We start from the raw sequence: 19,213 nt of genomic DNA, 5'->3' as shown, positions 1-19,213 counted from the left end.
TCCAAATTTAATGAGGTTAAAAAAATTTTTTGTGATTGTTGAATCAGGGGGATCTAAACTGCGGTGTTAAATTCTGGGTTGGATCCAGAACTGAGTGACGAAGAGAAGCATTGTTATATCTACTTTTAACATAGATCCAAAAAATCCATTCATTTGCCATAGATACAGTTAGTGTACGTGCATTAAATTATCATAGATACTCATCAGTTCCTGATCAAATTCTGCCTCCAAGTCTCTTTGCACAAATTCCTTTATGTAGTGAGGAGCACACATTGAACCCTAATTTCTATATTTAGAACAGCATTCAGGGTTAAATACTTTTGGGAAGGACAAAGCTTAACTAATGATCTCTGAAATGTATCTGAATGTTGTTTGTAATTTGAGGTTTGTTTCAGCAGGAGTGAAATCTGTGACAGCTCATCCATTATACAAAGATTTATTTTTTTTTTTTAGGACTTAACCTTTTACATACATCACAAATAACTATTTTATCTGCGTTATTTTCAGTTTCTAAGGGGTCTTATCCTTGGTTTACAACTGTTCATAAAAATATATACTGTATATGCATATTTGTACATATGTGACACAGTATGTGTACATATATGACAGTACATGACAGAGATGATGTGCTTTATGATTCTGCGTTAGTGAAGTCACTGCAGTTGTGCCATAAATATCCGCAGAAGCAGACTGAGATACGACCTTGCATAGTGACTTGTTTCTGGTAGAAGTCAGTGAACTGCTGGCATACTATCACTTTCTCTGTCAGTCTGCCCCCACAAACACCTCCCTTCTCTCTTTTCCAATGTTAGCTCCAAGAATGACTTTTCCCCCAATTTTTCCAGGTTACTCTGGGGATTGTATCTCGTTAGTTGATGTAGAAATGTTGCCTGCAAGCTTGAAACCTCTGGAAACAGGGAGGCCTTTTATGGAAATGCTGACACAACTTTATCTATAGCATAGCAGTGTAAACCATCTGTTTCCAATAAGGTGGTTATTATCTTTTCTTGTCAAACTTATCACTACGAAAATATTTTGCTCTCTTCTTCAACGTCTGTAACATACAGGAGTGCCAGGGGCAAAAAGCTATATTCCTTTTTATATTCTCCCAGTTCATCAGTTTTGGTAGTTCTTCAGGGACACAACACAGAGGACCACACTTAGACGTGCATCTCATTCTGCAGCTCTTAAAATTGCTACTCATCCACTTGTTTAGAAGATGGTGCAGCAGATGACTGTGCTGAAGAGCTGTTGCAAACAGGGGGAGAGTCTATCAGTGGTGATGCATTAACTTCAATGCACCTGTACCCGTTCATATAAACTAAGGGTGAGGTTCTGTATATTTAGTCTGTGAAAATTTGTCTGTTTTTCTCTTTTGCTCATTTAATGCAATTCTCTCTGTTGTCTTTGTCATGTGTAATAGTCAGATTCATGACAACAGGTAGATGTTAGGAGACCATAAGCCTTGGATGGTTTTGCTTTAAACTTTGAATGAGGCCCTGGTGAATAAAAGTAGAGAAGAATTAATTCATACTGTGTTGCCAAGTCAGCTCTGAAGGGCCTGTTGAAGGTATGAAAAAAGTCTTGTGGGTGATCTAGGAGTATAAAATATATTGATGCTGTGACCTCACAATGACTGAGAGCGAGACCTCTCTCAATGATTATTCCATGCTCTTGGGAATCTGGAGAGGTCCCAGTTGACTGGAAGTTGGCAAACGTTGTCCCAATCTTCCAGAAGGGCAACAGGGATGACCCCGGTAGCTACAGGCCTGTTAGTCTCACCTCGGCGCCTGGCAAAATTATGGAGAAAATTATTCTGGGAGTTATTGAAACACATCTCGAAGACAGTGCGGTCATTGGTCCCAGCCAGCATGGGTTCGTGAGGGGAAAGTCCTGTTTGACAAATTTGATTTCTTTTTACCTGCCTAGTTGACCAAGGGAAGCCAGCTGATGTAAACTTTTTGGATTTCAGTAAGGCTTTCGATACTGTCTCTCACAGAATCCTCCTGGGCAAAATGTCCAGCATACAGCTGGATAAACACATAATGCAATAAGTGCAATGGGTGAACAATTGGCTGATGGGTAGGGCTCAAAGAGTTATAGTAAATGGGGCTACATCGGGCTGGCGACCAGTCTCTAGTGGGGTTCCTCAGGGATCCATCTTGGGGCCAGTGCTCTTCAATATCTTCATTAATGATTTGGACGCAGGACTTGAAGGACTACTTTCCAAGTTCGCTGGTGACACAAAATTGGGAGGAGCTGTTGACACTCCCGAGGGCAGAGAGGCCCTGCAGAGAGACCTAGATAAATTAGAAAGGTGGGCGATCACCAACCGCATGAAGTTTAACAAGGGAAAGTGCCGTATTTTGCACCTGGGACAGGGCAACCCTGGGTGTACGTACAGACTGGGGAACGAGAGGCTGGAGAGCAGCCCTGCGGAAAGGGATCTGGGGGTTCTGGTCGATGGCAAGTCGAACGTGAGCCAACAGTGTGCCCTGGCAGCCAAGAGGGCCAACCGTGTCCTGGGGTGCATCAAGCATAGTATTGCTAGCCGGTCGAGGGAGGAGATTGTCCCGCTCTACTCTGCCCTGGTGCGGCCTCACCTTGAGTACTGTGTGCAGTTTTGGGCGCCACAGTATAAAAAGGATATGAAGATACTAGAGAGTGTCCAGAGGAGAGCCACAAAGATGGTGATGGGTTTAGAGGGGACGCCGTACGAGGAGCGGCTGAAGTCACTAGGTCTGTTCAGCCTGGAGAAGAGAAGACTGAGGGCAGACCTCGTTGCGGTCTACAACTTCCTCACAAGGGGAAGTGGAGCAGTAGGCGCTGACCTCTTCACCCTGGCGACCAGTGACAGAACTTGAGGGAATGGCAAGAAGATATGCCAGGGGAGGTTTAGGCTGGATATTAGGAAAAGGTTCTTCACCCAGAGGGTGGTGAGCACTGGAACAGGCTCCCCAGGGAAGCAGTCATGGCGCCAAGCCTGACAGCATTCAAGAAGCATTTGGACAATGTATTCAGACACATGTTGTGAATTCTGGGGTTGTCCTATGCTGGGACAGGAGTTGGACTCGATGATCCTTGTGGGTCCCTTCCAACTCAGGACGTTCTATAATTCTATGATTCTGTATTAGTTTTATTACATGCATCTAGTATACTTTGCAACATTACTGAAAGTCTGAACTCTCACATGAACTTTCGCAAAGAGCCAGGCAGCAAAGCACTCTACCGAGGAGATGTGCATTGGTGTGTTAGCGGTTCACTTTTAGATCACTCTTTTCTTTAAGGCAGAAGTTACGTTCTACTTGAAGACAGCGAGAAAGCTGCTTTTGAGCACTGGCTGTTCATCGAGTGTTTGGAAGTGTTTGGAAGGTCTGGGCGCAGCACACACGCATGACAATTCTGCCTGGCATGAGATACAGAGCTTGGTCTTACTGCACGTACGATACAGTCTGGTTTGCTGTGCGTATCTTGCTTCTGTGTGTGCAGCTCAGTTGTGTGGCACATGCATTGTAGGTCCATTATTGGACACGCATCCCTGAGGGTGCTCTGTCTCTCCTAAAAAAAGCACTAGTGTGCATCTTTAATGTCTGAAGTAATAATTCCTTATTTCCTGTAGTGCATTGTATTTTAGAAAAATGGCATCATGTTAACAAGCTATTAATGGGTTTGATTCTAGATATGAGCCTACTAACCTGGTAGGATTAATGATAGTTTAAAAATAATGTAGTGATGACATATTTAGCCTTATTTTCATTAAAGGTTGTTGGGAGTGGCTACATTAGCACAGGCCGCTGGTGGAGAAGGAGTTAGTGAGGAAGGACACCGGCAATATTACATTTCTTCACTGGTGTGAATAAATTTAGCAATAGGACACTGTGTTCTGGAAATTATCACAAACCTCTGGTGGACATTGTAGATAGATGCCAGCTATTTCTAATGCTCTGGGAACTTTCTTAGAACAGAATGATAGATACCTCTGTAAAAAACAAAGGCTGATTGAGGGACTGAAAGTCAAAGTCTTTAGCTGGCGTAAACTGGGGAAGATCCAGTTTACTGACAGCTACTGATTTTTCAGAGCTGTAAATCTTTGAATCAGCTGAGAATGCAACGCTGTATTTCCAGCCTTTTTCTTCAAGTGTAAGAAATATGAGTACCTTTGGCGATGCTCTTGATAATCGTAAGGAAGTCCAGCATCCCAAAGTGATTAACTGAATTTCAGTAGGCAGGGAGAACAAAGCCTGTTAATTTGCACGTAGACGTGCCAGTCTCATTTAACACAGAAATGGGAGTAGTGATTTGGGCAGTAAAGCCACCTCTTAAAGGACTTGAACATAAATATCTTACAGGCTTTGAAGAACCAAGGTAATTATCTCACTCCTGTCCTCTTGATCTTAACGAGCATTGGACTTTACTGTTGTTACCGAGAGCATGTTCCAGTGTATTTAGTACTTTGCTGAACTAGATTCCTACTTCTAAACTGATGGTAAAAAAATGGCAAGTGGTTGTCTATTCCTAAGTCGTCGAGTGGCAGTGATTTTTTTTTTTCTAATAGGATGAGGTGTTGTGGATTTACTATGGAGTTACTGATGCTTACAAAATTTTACTGAGCAGTTCTTGAGTGGGAAATTGTTAAGGTATCTTATTGATGTAACACTCAAAGATAAGTAAGGTGGTGAAGTAAAGGAAAGATGTTTTTTTCTTAGGGAAAGACAACAGAGTTTCAGAGGAGGAATTTTGGGTTTGGAGGAAGAAGATGAAGTGGAAGGTTTTTGTGGTTCAGAAAATGAAATTACGTAGGAACATAAAAAGATCGGAAATGAAGCTGCTCTTTGGGGAAAAGTAAGACCTTGAAAAGCAATGATGCACTTGTGATAAGCTGGAGTTTATCTGAACAAAGTAAAACGTTATTTGAGCTTCTCGAGGGAATCCCATTAAAAATATCAAGAGAGCTGATGAATGGATTTGTATCATGTTTGTATGCCAAGCTGCTTCTTCAATCACAGATTGTTGTTTAAATGCAAAACCTGTGGTAGTTCCCTGTTCAAGTAGAGCCCACAGGCCCTAAGGAGGACCTCTAGGTGCTTTATGAAAACTGTAAGGTTGAAAGAAGTAATTGGACTGTTCTTATTTGTTGCTTGTATTGCAGTCTTAGATACTGTGTGAAAGATGTGATTGGTGATGAATTCCTGTACCACAAATAGTCACATCCAATGACCTACTGCATTAGAGAGAAAAAAACTGTACTGAAAGTTGTTTATAAGGAGCTGAACTGATGCGACGCATCCTGACATTTCGGTGCCTCTAAATGTAACACAATGCTTTGCGCGGGATTAAAGCCCACTGACATTAATGAGTGTCTTTTGATTGATGCCAGTGGCTCTGTCCCCAAAGGCTTATCATTTAATAGCACTGAAGACTAAGTAATAATAAAAAAAGGCAGTCCTTTTTTTTTTTTTCAGCTGGGTGTGCACTACTATCATGTAATTTTGGAGATGAGTAAACAAGGACACCTTTTCACTGTTAAACTGAGTTGAAGGTGATGTGCAGGATTCCTGGCTTCCAGTTGGTGATTTCCTCTTCAAACCAGGTTTGGTCACATAAGAGCCCAATTCTAAGTCAGGGTTCCCTGTGTTGTTTATACAGATTTCTGAGTGCAATGAAAGACTGAGTATTTACACCAGCAATAGGACATAGTCACACTAGAGTGCCCACATACCCTGAATTATTCCCTAAAAGTTATCTCGAGCCTAATATCTAAGTTGCATCACTTAAGCATGGATGCTTCTCTCAACGCCATACAGATTTTCATTCTTTTATAAAAGTGAAAATGAGCAATGTTTCTGTATGTTCTGCATTTACATGCACCTGATTGCAGCTCCTAACTGCTGTGAGAGTTAGCGGCTGCAAAAAGATGTCAGTATGCATAGAGCTTTGCATTGGAAAAAAATGTTCTTGTAACTTGCATGCTGCCTTCTTGGACTTTAAAGGCTCATATCAAAGAAACAATAGTAGGATAAAATTAAAAAGATCTGAAAATGATAAAGTAGTTTTGAAAGGAGGAACTAAGGGAAATATAAAGTAGATTAAGTTCAAAGCAAACAGTAGCTGGAGGTGATGACGGCTGGTTTAAACTACACATCCCTACTTGAATCTTAATTTAATTCATTCAAAACATTTTTAGCATGGACTATTTGCCTGACAAAAGTTCATAATGCTTCATCCCTGAAGTATGGAGGGATATCCAATGAATAAGAGCAGGAGAGCCTGCAGGAAAGCCTTTCATTTCCTCTGTCCCAGAAACCATAATCCTGCAGGAGAGCAAAGTAATGGATGGTATGTATCTTTTTAAAGAACATTTATTGATGTTATGCATCTAAATGACAGGGTGGATAGAACTTCTTCTTTGCTGACTTTTTTTTGTGTCTGTTTTTATGCTCATTTTTAATATGTATGGGCAAAGAAGTGGGACAATAGTTAAAAAGCCAAGTTAAAAATGAAATTGAAATAAAAATATTTATTCAAATGCAGAATGCAGCAACAGGTAGTCTCCATATAGGCAAAGATAACCTCTAATTCTTCTTTCACACTGGATTTTTCTTATAATGCTTTAACAACATTAATGCCTTATTGACATTGACAATTAATGTTACCATTTCCCACTGTTGCATAAAGACAAAATAAGAAACTGGGTTTTGTTTAAACTTCCTTCTTAAATTTAATGAAGTTACACAACACTCTGAAAACGGAGTAAGCATATTCTTCCCCTGGCCTAGCTCTATTCTTCTTCTAGCAGGAATTAAATTAAAGTATGTTGGTTTGCAAATGTGAGAGTCTACTCGAAGCCGTCTTGGGAGTTGCAGTATATAACCACGAGCCTATGCCAGAGAGAAAGCCACTTAGAAATATCTGGGTTTTCCCTAGCCAGTCAGGATGAATAGAGGCAACTTTAAAGAGGTCTCAAGACTCAGTAATGATGAAAAAGATAGAATCAGGTCATGTCAATGAAAACATTTTTCCTCAGCTTGCTTTGGATGTCTGTTTTTTACAAGGCTTTTTTTGGTATAAAGATCTCTCTAGCAAAACCCAGTGTTTTCTTGACTCAGATAGGTAATTTCAAACATCCTGAAAATGAAAGGAAGAGTTTTCGAGTGGATGTGTCTAATAAAAGCACCTTCCTTGATATTTCAGTAATTCAATGCTTTAAAAAAAAAAATGTTTAGGAACATTCCTGACCAGTGCTAATTGTCTTTTATATTCAGTCTCAAGGATTTTCTCATTCCTAACCTTTACTGAAATGAACTGAGCTCTTCTCACTTGTTACTTACTGACATTAGTTTTAGGCACTGAAAGAAGAAAACTGCTTATGGCTTCTGTATCTGTAAGTAATAAGTAAGTTTAACTTGTGTAGAAGTTAAACTCTCTCTTGGGCATGAAATGCACCTAAATCACTGTCTTTTCCTCATGCACACATGCGTGATTGGCTTTAGATTACACTTAAAACTAGGCTGCTCCTTTATAATCTTCATCCCTGATGCCGTGCAGAGAACAGCTAGGATACCCTGAGGGCTGCCAAAGCCTGTTCCATGTCATCTTGAAACCAGAAGTTGCTGACTGAGCTGTCTGAAGTGTGGTAAAGGTAATGGTAGCAGAAAAGAAACAGAAGCTTTGTTTCTGGAACCTTTGCAGGCTTTCTTGCTTACCATTCCTCCTTTTTAATTTCTCAGAGGCCTAGAGTTTCAGCAAATGAATAGCTTTGCTGTACAAACAACATATTATGAGTGTAGCTTTCCAGCAATACCTTCCTACTCCACCCAAACACTGGGTAGTTTTTGCTTCAGTTTGAAATGCTGAGGCTGTTGGAATGCAAGGATTTTTAATTATGGAATTGAATTTTCTTACTAATTACAAATCTTTATTTTTAGTTGAAAAAGAGAGTGATACTCACCAGCAAGGATGCATTTAGGGGATTACATGAGTCCACTTTGCAAACCGCAGTGTAGAAACGCTTTGTGGAAAGGCAATGTGTAATGATAGGTTTCTATTGAACTTTGATGTGTATAGCTTTAAAGAATGAGGGTGTTTGGGCAGCAGCAAGCGTGTTTCTCTTAGATGTAGTAAGAAAAGACATCCATACGCTTTTTGTCTGACTTCAAAGGAGCTAAATCCTACAAAAAAGAAGGCAAACCAGTTCTTTTGCAGTGCATGGTTATTCTATCAGTTAGACTTTGAGTATCCTAGCATATGTGAAACTAGAACAGTGGAAGTTGTAAGAGTTTGGATAGATGGGTGCATAGAAGAGAAGACCAGACTGCAGTTAGGGGCTGTATATTTAATGAATTTTCCCTTTGCTATTGAATTGGTTAAATCTGATTGTCTTCTACAATGAGATAAATGGCTTGTCGAGCAAAGGAAGAGCAGTGGATGCTGTTTACCTTTAGTTTAGCAAGGCTTTTGATGCCATCTCCCATAGCGTCCATAGGCAAATTGGGGTGAATGAAAACCTGGTGGGGCTATAGTAATAGCTGGCAGTTCAAAGTCCAGCTGGTGGCTAGATAATGGTGACATTCCTCAAGGATCGGTGCTGGGACCAATAAGAAATGGTTATTTCAGAATCTGGCTGACACAGTGCAATCTTACCCTGCACAGCTTGTTGCTTGGGCAATCGGCTTCTGGCTGGCTGGACAACCAAGATGGCTTCTTGTGAACTGCCGATAGATTTACTACAGGAATCCAAACGTACTGTGAGTGGAAACCATGTCTCGCTGATACTGGCAAAGGAAGCAGCTGAGAGAATTTTCTTCACAGCCAAAATGCATTATTTTTTACTGATGCACAGCAGTCCAAGGCTGGATTTTGGAAAGACTCAAACATTCATGGATTCCAGAACAGCGAGCCAAAGTAGACAGTAGAAGAATATTACATTTTCATTGTAATCTTGCTGGTTTAGACTTAGGTTTAACTACATTAGGCACAGTTCCTTATGTCCTGATAAGATTTGCTTTAATTTGTAGTAGCAGCAGGTTGGGCAGAATTCCCACCATCAGGGTGTGTTTGCGTCCAGAATGAAGCCTCTTTCATTTTGGGAAAAGTGCTAATTGCAGTTTTAATTCTGTTTTAATTTTAAAGACAACGCCTGTATTGCTGAACTTGTGAGTTCAGCAGTGCTGAGCCCTGGCCCTACTGCCTCCACTAACTGAAACGCTCTTGCAGCACGTTCTCTTTGTAAGCTCCCCACCAAAAGAATCTGCTCTTTCTGTGGGACCGGCCTGTCTTCGTGCAAATGAAAGTGATTCCACTTAAAAATGTCATCCCAGAGTCAAGAATGTGCTCCAACACTTTGCTTAGAAAAACAAATGATCTCTGTTGCCTCGAGCCTCTTTTGAAATAATAAGAACATAATAATTGGCCATGATAAGCACTCTTTTTAGGCTTTTTCTGCCCTGAGTCAGGAAGAAAACTGTGGTACAGGTGGCTATAGCTGAACTGACTTCACTGTAAGTACCTTCAATGACAAAGTCCAAGCAGGGCATTTGTGGCCGTGTGGGCTCCAGCAGAGACCAGGCACCCTGCTGCAGACTTCAGTTTTTGACTGACTTGCTCCAAGTGCTGAAATCTGCCACAGTGTTTTCTCAGGCATGCCCTGAATGCCTCCCCATTACGATCTGTGCACAGCCTTAGACATTTGGAATTGATTTTATTTCCCGCTTGAGGCTTGATTGCTGTCATCTGAGGGTATTTGTACAAGCACTGCTGGCAGATCGGGCTCTTCAAACTCCCTCCTTCACCCTGTTCTCCCACAGGCACCAAGCAACATGTCCAGCCATTCTGCTTGTGAACCAAAGTAAAAACATGTTTTTACATCCAACCTTATTCATGGGATAACTCTAGTGAATTAGTTTAACTCAGTGCTTTCGAAGTATGCAGATCCAAGACTGTGGAGCAACCAAAAGGACCAGCCTGACCAATCTTTCAGCAAAGTGTCGCTGCCACACAGTTCCCAGCTCTGTCTGTAGCATAAGACGAGGTGTTTAGAAGGGTTGAGTCTTGTTCAGTAGCTCAGGAACAGTGAGGTTAATAAGCAGATACAGCATCATCAGATGCTCTTAGCAAATTGAACAGTATAATAAACACTGGATAGTGCTGTGGGACCAGCAAGAGAAACCCTTTTTACGGGAAGGGATCCAAGTATATTCTGCCATTGTATCCAGCATGTGTTGAATCTTGTAATAAAAAACATTGTTCTTGATTGTTCTGTGTTGGAAATTAACTTTATCCATACAAAGGCAATCAAAACTCCTGTTTGCACTGATGGAGACATAAATACATGGACCTGTGAGTTGAGGAAATATGGACTACCATCCAAATGTACTGTAGTATTGTTGCCCTGTCCAGTTAAGGAAACAGTGGAGAAGCAGTCGTATACTTAGGATATTAATTTAAAATTCATTCAGGGGAGTCTAATGGTATCCTAAGCATAGTTTTTCCTTTTCAGTTTTCCCTATTCAGCCGAATCTGGAAGCACAGTGCTGAATGGAAAACAGAATTATTTATTTTGGCACAATTTTCTAGAAGAGACAAAGCCCAGTTGCCAGATCAAACTCAGAGCGCCCTTTACCTGGGAGATTACCTCTTCTCCCGAGTCGGGGTATGTTTCTGACTCTGGACTGTTGTTCAGAGCTTGGAGGTTGGATTTGCTCAGTTGATGAATCTCAGAGGGTTAATGCCCTCCCCTTAGTGCCAGCCAGAAACGACTGGCCAGCCACAAAGTGTGTGTCTTCAGCAAGGTTTTGGTTAGCTGCTATGGCAATTTCAACAGTTAATTAAGCCTCTTCTTGGGAGCTGACTTGCACCTTGATACTTAGCAGTATTTATTCATACTTAATGTTATTTGTAGACTATGCAGGAAAAACAGTTGAGTCTGTAATTTTCCAGTCCTAAAATACATGTTTTAAGATTATCTACACCATTTAGGAGAACACCCTGGGACTTTTATACTTCTGAAACAAGGCACAAAGGGTTTCAGCTCCTTGTCTAGATGATTGACCAGCCAATCACATTGAAAACTCATTTGGAATTAAGACCATTCAATGTCTTTTAGTGGAATGCTTTTAAAAATACTTATTTCTTGTCAACTTTGGAAATTATCCTCTAGGATTTTTTAAGCAGGAGCTATGCAAGATGGATTAAAAAAACCTCCACCTCTTTTCATAAGGAACAATTCTGATGAAACCTGGTTTCCTACAGGTTTGTGTTTTAAACTGTATGTCTGTGCACATTCCCAAAAGTAGAATGAAAGAGATTTGTTATTATCTACTTGTTTTATAAGAGAACCTTGGTGGGGCACTAACTTGGAACTCCGTTCTCTTCCTAACTGTGTATGTTCACAAAATTTGCAGGGGCACAATTATCTTAGTCACCGGGTCTCTCACAAGGTCTCTGTCAAACCTGGCTGGAATCAAATGGGCTTGAGGACACGGATGTCACAGTGCAGCCAGTGGGATCACATAAGTGTAAATTCCTTAGGAAACCATAAGGGAAATGCAAAATGAAATGTTCATCCTGACCTTCGGCTGGCATAAAACAACACAGAGCCACAAACTTTGAGAAAGTCATCTTGGTTTAGACCAATTAATGTTTGTGCTAGTTACTCTTTTAGACAGTCCTATAATGAATAAATCCTCTGCATAATACTCTTGATGAATCTGTGCATGTCATCTGTTGCTTATTCCCTCGGCTGTGCGGGGAGACTTAAACTGAATTTGAAGCCACTGAGAGAACATTCATCTTCTGTAACCCTTAGTGAATTAACACCGTGGTACAGACCTTGTTAGTGGTCACTGTTTCCAAGAGAACGAGGAGTTATTTGGATTTAAGTGCATTGTTGTACTGCAGCTGTTATCTAAACTTCACTGAGATGTGTGATGTATCCTGAATGGAAATTTCTGAATGCAAATTTGATTTCATTTTGACAATCAAATAGTTCATATTAAGTGAATTGTGAATCAGTTCAGCCTTTATCAGTGAGGGATTCCAGGTTCATCCTCAGGTATGGAAGTGTAAATTATTTATGTAAACTGTGTGTGTTAGTCATTACTAAGAAGAATTGTTTCTGTGCAACAAATGCAAAATAGGTTTTGTATTTATCAGCACTCCTGAAAAGTATCTGATTTTCAAAATAATTGGTGTTTACATTATAATTTGCATGGAACAGTAATTTGGATAATACTTTATTTATTACCACTCAAAAAAAAGTTAACAGAAGATAAACAAAACAGGCGGCCTGATTCTTATTGGAGTAAATGAGAGGTTGTTTCCATTGATTCAACGGGAACTGGATCAAGCCCTACATTACTGTTGCACCAGGCTGACAATCAAAGATTATTAACACCAAGCTCCTCTTGTCCCTCTCTTGGCAGTCTGTACACATGCACAACAGTGCATCTGAAAAATGGTTGTCATCACGTATCGCCTTTCACTTTGATTTACTTCTGCACCTCGGCTTTGTGAGTCAGCAGGATTAAATTTTGTAATTCATAACCTGAAACTCAGCTTTTCATATTCTAGACATTTTTTTAAACTTAAAAACCACGGCATCTATGTAATCTTATATTTCTTTACGCTTTTCACAAGCTAGCATCGGGAGGACAAAGAGGATGAGAAGCTACCTGCGCAAGCTGTTTTGTTTCCAGCCCTTTTTCGTTAAATAACCATACCGATTCAGTTCCCGTCTTTGTATGTTAAGCAATGTCAAAGCGTTGGGGTTTGGTTACAGTATGCATCAAGAAGTCCCTCTTGGCAGAAGAAAGCATCAAAGCGGCAGACAGTGCTTTCAGTACCAGTCATCATCTTTTCTGCCTTTGTTAGACTATGTTCTCTGCTGCTGCGGGTCTGTCAGCCTTTAGGCTCCTTTAATTATCGCATTGGTAGGACTAGTAAAAATGCAATGAAATGGAGCTGCTTTGCTGTCAGATCCTTTTCTTTCCCTTACTGTTTCATCTGTGAACCAAAGTTGTTAATGTCTGCAGAAGACCTCTCTTATCTGCAAGTTTTGCTGGGGCCATTTTTTTTCCAAGCAGGGCATTGAGAGATGTATTCGCTTCCATCGTATACCTGCCATCTCCTCAGCTGAAGTGATGGTGGTTAACTGCTTCCATATTAAGTTGTCCATAAGCAGAGATGGGGAACAGGAGAGTATAGTTTGGGGCTTTGGGGATGTTTCTGCAAGGAAAATTAAGACCTTAGGATGACAGCTTCAGCAAGCCTCCCTGTTTGTACATGTAGAGTAGTCTTTCTTTTCTCTCCCTTCTCACCCTTTTCTTTTAAAATATTTTTGCTCAAGACACTGTGTTCCTCCCTCCCCCCCAGCTTAATTTTCTCTTTATGGTGTAATTTTCCTTCTTTCTTTCTTTTTGTTCTACCTGGTTCCGTGCCGAGGCCTTGCTTTCCTTGTTCATATGCAAGATGCGAACCAGCAGTCAATGAAAGCAATAAGGGTGCATAATGTGGAGTAACTTTAACCAACAAACCAAGGAGCAGTGAATTTCCAGGTGTTGCTTTCAAAATTATGTGTATCTGGTGGTACAAGACTGAAATGGTTTCATGCGCTGTCTTTTGAAACGCTTGTCCTGTTGTTGGCCTGTGGAGGAGTGGAATTAACCTTGAGAGAGGTTTACTTGAAAGGAAAACAAGCTGAGCATAAAATGCCCAAAGCAGGGTGTGCCTTGCACCCCTTTACTGTGTGTAAAGTTCTTTGATACGTGCTTGTGCTGAGTGATGGGCTTTGACAGCCATCTAGTGGCTGGGCTGGGCTGGGATGGGGTTCCCCCCAGTAATTAGTAAAATTTCAGTGTTGTCACAAAACTGAGCCTGGGTATGTCAGTGCATGGTGTGATTTTTACTTCCAAACAGTTGATGCATAGCCTGCAAGTAGCTTGGGGGATTGGACTAGATGATCTTTCGAGGTCCCTTCCAATCCCTAACATTCTGTGATTCTGTGAAGTATGAGGATTTAGTATATTATCTATAACTGACTGACTGACTTCTGATCAAATAGTACCTTAAAGCAAAACTGATACTCCAACAGATTAATATATAGCAGAAGAACAATTGCATTGTACTTGCTGTGCTTTTTACTGAAATCTTTCACAAAGGTTCTTTGCGCAAGCTCTTGAATGAATGAGTCCTTAAATATATCTTCTACCTTGCCTTTTATATTTGCAGACTGCTTTGAAACTGATTTTCACTGACTTCAATGGATTCACAACCCTGTAGACTCTCTGGTCAGGTCCAATGCCGGTTAGAGTTGTACTTTTTGGTAGTAAGAAAGGAACCGGTTAATGGGCTAGCAGATCCTTTTGCCACATTAAGAGTTTCCAAAGCTGCTTCTCAAGCCATTCAGCACCTTGTGTTCCAACTGCAGAGACAGAAAGAACATGCAACATAAAGAGTTTGTGACTTTGTCTCTGTAATTAAAAAAACTTGCAGATTTCCAAACCAGGGAGGAAATGGTAGAACAATTTCCTTTGCTGCTGATGGGTAACGTGCCTGCAGTTCGGGCCTGAGAGTACAGTGACAAAATGTGCTTGTGGGATGAGTTGGCTTTGAAATAGCTCCTCTTTTCAGGTTACTCTCTCAGTGTAATGCAGTCACAGCAGAAAGGAAAGCTAGAAATCACGAAACGTAAAAGATTTAAAATTAAAAATGTGTTCTCTGGCAGTATTGTGGGGTGGGTTTTTTTGTTTGGGGTTTTTTTATTATCAGCATGTCTGCAATCTGATAAGAAAACAGACTTCTTAGTACACTTCCAGCAGTTGGTATGTGCTTTTCCCCCTGCCTTTGTCTGCCTCTTTCTCAGCCGCTGAGCGGGACCCAGGCAGAAGCTAGTCACCATCTGGCTCAGCTCTGATTTGCCAAAGCAGTTGCTATGTGGTTTATTTGAAGTTATGACAGAATGCTGACTTTGGGCTCAGAAACTTAGAAATTTCATTTATGCAAACTGCTGCTCTTCTGAACAGCAGGACAAGTTCTGCGGGTGATACGTTAAGGAAGACATAGACCATACGCCAGACATCTGGGGGGAAAAGGCTAAATATGTCAGACAGAGCGTTATGTCATGCACACAAGGGAGGAGCGAGAAGAGTGCTTTCCCAAATACGATCTGCAGTTTGGAAAGTGATTTTCACAGTGTCATAAATGGACCGTACAGAACATATGGGTGATGTCTTTATTTCACACTGAAGACATTTCCTTCTGAGCTTCTGCAGCATCCCTTCTAGTCATTTTGTCAGGTGTGATGAACCGATGGAAGAGAGGAGTTGACCTGGTATAAATTTGGATTCCAGTTTCTGTTAGAAAGCTGCAAAAGTTAGCGATGGCAGGCAACAGTTAATGGCACATCTGCTCCATTTCTCCGAGCATTGACATTGATGGAGTAACTGGGCTTGAGTTAAGGCATGAAGCTGAAATTCCAAATCTGTTCGTATTTATTACTTTGTGATTTTCTGTTTACATCTGGTTTAAATTAGGACAGAAATGCATAGAACAGTGAAACTGCATGTTTGCTTAGAGCTGTTAATTTTTATGCTAATAGCAGATTTTATTAAAAAATAAGGATCGTGATCTTTGACTAGTGGGATATGTCCTTATATATATATATGTATATATATGTATAAAATTGCCCCTGTTAGCAGTCTTGTATCAGTTAGAAATTAGGGCTGTTTGGGAGTTTTTGGATAATGGTTTTAACTGGATTGTTCAGTTTCAGAGACATTTTTGATAGCAAGATTTCTGTGGTCAGATGGAACTCCCACCCAGATAAGATTAATCTGCTCTGCAGCATCCCAGGGGTCAGGAGAACCATTTTGGACTGTGTGTGTGACTCAGATGAGGGCATCTCGGCACTGGGGTTCTTGGTTTACAGGTTTGTGACCTGTTGCCTAGGAACAGCCTGGGGACAGTTCGTTGCTTTTGTGGGCGCTTGTGTTCCTTTAGAGGATGAAATGTTCATTGGGCCAAAGTGGAAAAATTTTTTTTTTTACTGATAAGGCATTCTGTAAAATATTGGCTACCCAAAGAAAAGTCTTCACTTTACTTGATTTTTGAATTCTTTATCAGACATATTTTATTTTTAGGGGAGAGTCTGAGATATACTCACCTCATGATTAAAAAAATAATGCAGGTATTTGGAGTATTTGCCTACTGAGTAGAAAGAAAACAAATGCATAGACTTATGTATGGATAGGACAGTACCTAAACAGATAGTTATGTCCCCTTAAATGCTGCCATCAGTCAAATGGGGAAATTTTTGAAATTTCTAAGTTATAAATTCAACCCAGAGAAGTTGTTCTGCCTTGGTGACAATAGATTGGTTGGAGAGGAGACAGCAAAAACTGTATTGAATGGATTTCTAAATAACTAGTAAGAAATTAATTCTAAATTGGAATTCAAGGAAAAGAAAGAAAAGACGAGAGAAAGTACACCTTCTGTAAATGGAGTGGATTAGGTTAAAAATGACATGTGCTACTTCAATCAAATAGAGTGACCTCCAAACAAATGTGTGAGCGTAGGATGTATGCGTATAGTCAGTCAATGCTATTCCTGTATGAATGGCCACATAAGATAGGATGTCACATATAGTTAAAATATTTAAGAGGTGTTTTGTGTGTAGTTAATATCTATCCATAGCAGTAATTTATGCATGTGCTGGGGTAATCATGTAGGGCCATGACCAGCTAGATTATAAGAACTGAGCAAAATGAGTAGCTTGAGGAGCCTCTCTTCACTCACCTGGAAACACTGCTGCAAGTACCATTGCAATGGAGACTGCTGTTGCCACTGGACAGTGACTGAATGTCCTGTTTGGAAGATTAGATTCTCTGTGTTGGTATTACCTTACACCAAGACCTGAATAAATGAGTTTTTTCTTCTTTTCAACAAACACCGCGATGTCTGTTCAACACTGTTGTAAGTCTGGCTGTGTAAGGTACCTGCAGCAGGGAGCCGGTAGTGTATGCTGTTTTGTAGGGGTGTCTCACAGGTTCCTCCCCCCAGTCAGATCCCTCTGGCGCCCTGTGCACGAGAGTTACAGAGAGCAGGCGCATGGCAGGAGTTCTTCAACGCAGAGCTAGTACCCCACTGAGCAGAATGACATCCAAAGACTCATGAGGCAGTGTTAATTTGATACTGTGGTGGGTTTGTGCACTCCGTGACGACTCTGTTTTACCTCTTTCTGATCAAGAAATAAGGTGGTAAAATAAGACAGGCATCTAAGGTGACTGATATTTAAAAGTCCTTAATATCAACTTCAGCTATGCTTGGTGGACTGTTTTCTTTGTGTATGTGATGCTGCTTCTCATCTCCAAGTGTGCTCTTTCCTTGTCCAGACCTACTCCTCCTCTTATTTCACGGTTGGAAAATGTGTTCTATATTCTCTCTCCTATCCCAGGAGAAGACGGTGAAGAAATAGCCTGCACTCAGAATGGCCAGATGTACCTGAACAGGGATATTTGGAAGCCCTCACCATGCCAAATTTGTGTCTGTGACAACGGAGCTATTCTTTGCGATGAAATCCAGTGTCAAGATGTGCTGGAGTGTGAGAACCCGCAGGTGCCCCCAGGAGAGTGCTGTCCTGTGTGTCCCCACACAACACGCGATTTCGACACCACCATTGGTAAGATTGCTTTCCAGTTTGCTTTTTTAAAAGGAGAGACAGCCCAAAGAACTAGGAACCTCATGATTCTGAAATTTCTAATAGCTTTTCCATAGTGAAAGTTTAAATCTGAAGAGAGTAGATACTTGGCAGTTATCTTCCATCTTGGGTTGCACCTGAGCTGGCTCTGGAAACAGTTTTCTTCTGACTATGAGTCTGATATATGCCCAAATGGCTTTATAACTAAAAGATTGATCTGAATTCCATCTTGATATTTCAAGGAGGATAATTCTGGCTTGTTTTTGTGGTTCATCTGGAACTGAAAGATAAATATATTAAGAAAAAAATATATAATATTTATTAAGATTTATTAATGTTTATTAAGATCTATTAAGATTTATTAAGATATATATATTTATTATATATATATCTTATATATATATCTCTCTTAATAAATCTTGATAGATCTTAATAAACATTAATATAAATATATGTATAATAAGTGCATGCTGTAATAAAACACTCAAATCGAGGCCCCTCCAATAGATGAATAAATGTAAACATTATATGTAAACTGTAAAATGTAAACAGTATGAACTGTTTCCCCAAAGTGGAAACATGGACGTGTGATCCTTTTGTGAGACACAGGAAAAAAAATCAGCATGAAGTATTATTAATTCCCTATTGGCATACTTTCTGTGATATACCTTAAAGATTGTGTCTTTTCCAGTCCATTTCTTCTTCCTGGAGAGACTTGGATGAAGCAATCCCCCCTCAGTTTTCCTAAGAGAAAATCTCTTCACTTGCAATTAATGCTCATTAATACTGTGTATTGCATTATTTGAACTACATTCTATATATAATAATTAAAGCAATTTCTTCAGGAGATATAATTGCTATTGATTAGCTTAATATAGAACAAAGTAGTGATAAAGAGCATGTGGTAGGGACTTGTGTAATTAAGCCATGGAGCAAGATGTGGCAAGCATTAATAAATAGATGGTTGCATCCTGCTGTGTTGTGGGAGGCATTAGGCCAACGCCAACAAGGTACACCCGACAAATACGAAAGCAGTATGGATACATTCCAGAATTCCTTACTGTTATTCAAAATATTAATAAAACATTCCTCTGAAGGATTTTTGTGGACATGAGCATGGTTATATGGCTTTGAATTCAGGCACATGATATTGCAGGTGCTTTTCAAACAAGAAAAGGTCAAAAATCCCTCAATCAGCTCTATCTTTTGAAAAATACCGTGTAATGTTGTGGATCCATCAACATTGCTTATATTGAAGTCAGTAATAAAACTTCCTTTGACTTCACTGTCAGTCATTAGGCCAGCTTCTGACAGTTCCCCACAAGATATTCTTCTTTTCTAAAGTGCTTTTTCTTACTCTGTGCAATGCTGAAAAAGGCTGAGAATCAGGGGACGTCACTGCAAACCGTTCTGATTCCTCACGCCTGAGCAAGGGAGTATGCATGTCCCTGGGAACTTCCCCCGCTCCCTGTAGGTGATACACCATCTTCCGAGCATCCAGGATCGGGGATGGCTCTAGCTGTA

General features: G+C 40.4%; 1 protein-coding gene across 1 annotated transcript in view; it reads left to right on the top strand.

The window, feature by feature from the left end:
- Positions 1 to 19,213, top strand: part of COL5A2 (collagen type V alpha 2 chain) — a 117,434-nt gene that overhangs the window by 42,299 nt on the left and 55,922 nt on the right. Inside the window, exon 2 of the mRNA XM_068408235.1 lies at positions 17,447 to 17,671. Within this exon, the coding sequence (XP_068264336.1) occupies positions 17,447 to 17,671 (225 nt within the window). The remainder of the gene's footprint in view (positions 1 to 17,446; positions 17,672 to 19,213) is intronic.

The sequence above is a fragment of the Nyctibius grandis genome, chromosome 9, assembly GCF_013368605.1.
Source record: "Nyctibius grandis isolate bNycGra1 chromosome 9, bNycGra1.pri, whole genome shotgun sequence".
Taxonomy (NCBI): Eukaryota; Metazoa; Chordata; class Aves; order Nyctibiiformes; family Nyctibiidae; genus Nyctibius; species Nyctibius grandis.
This window is presented reverse-complemented; position numbering and strand designations above follow the sequence as displayed.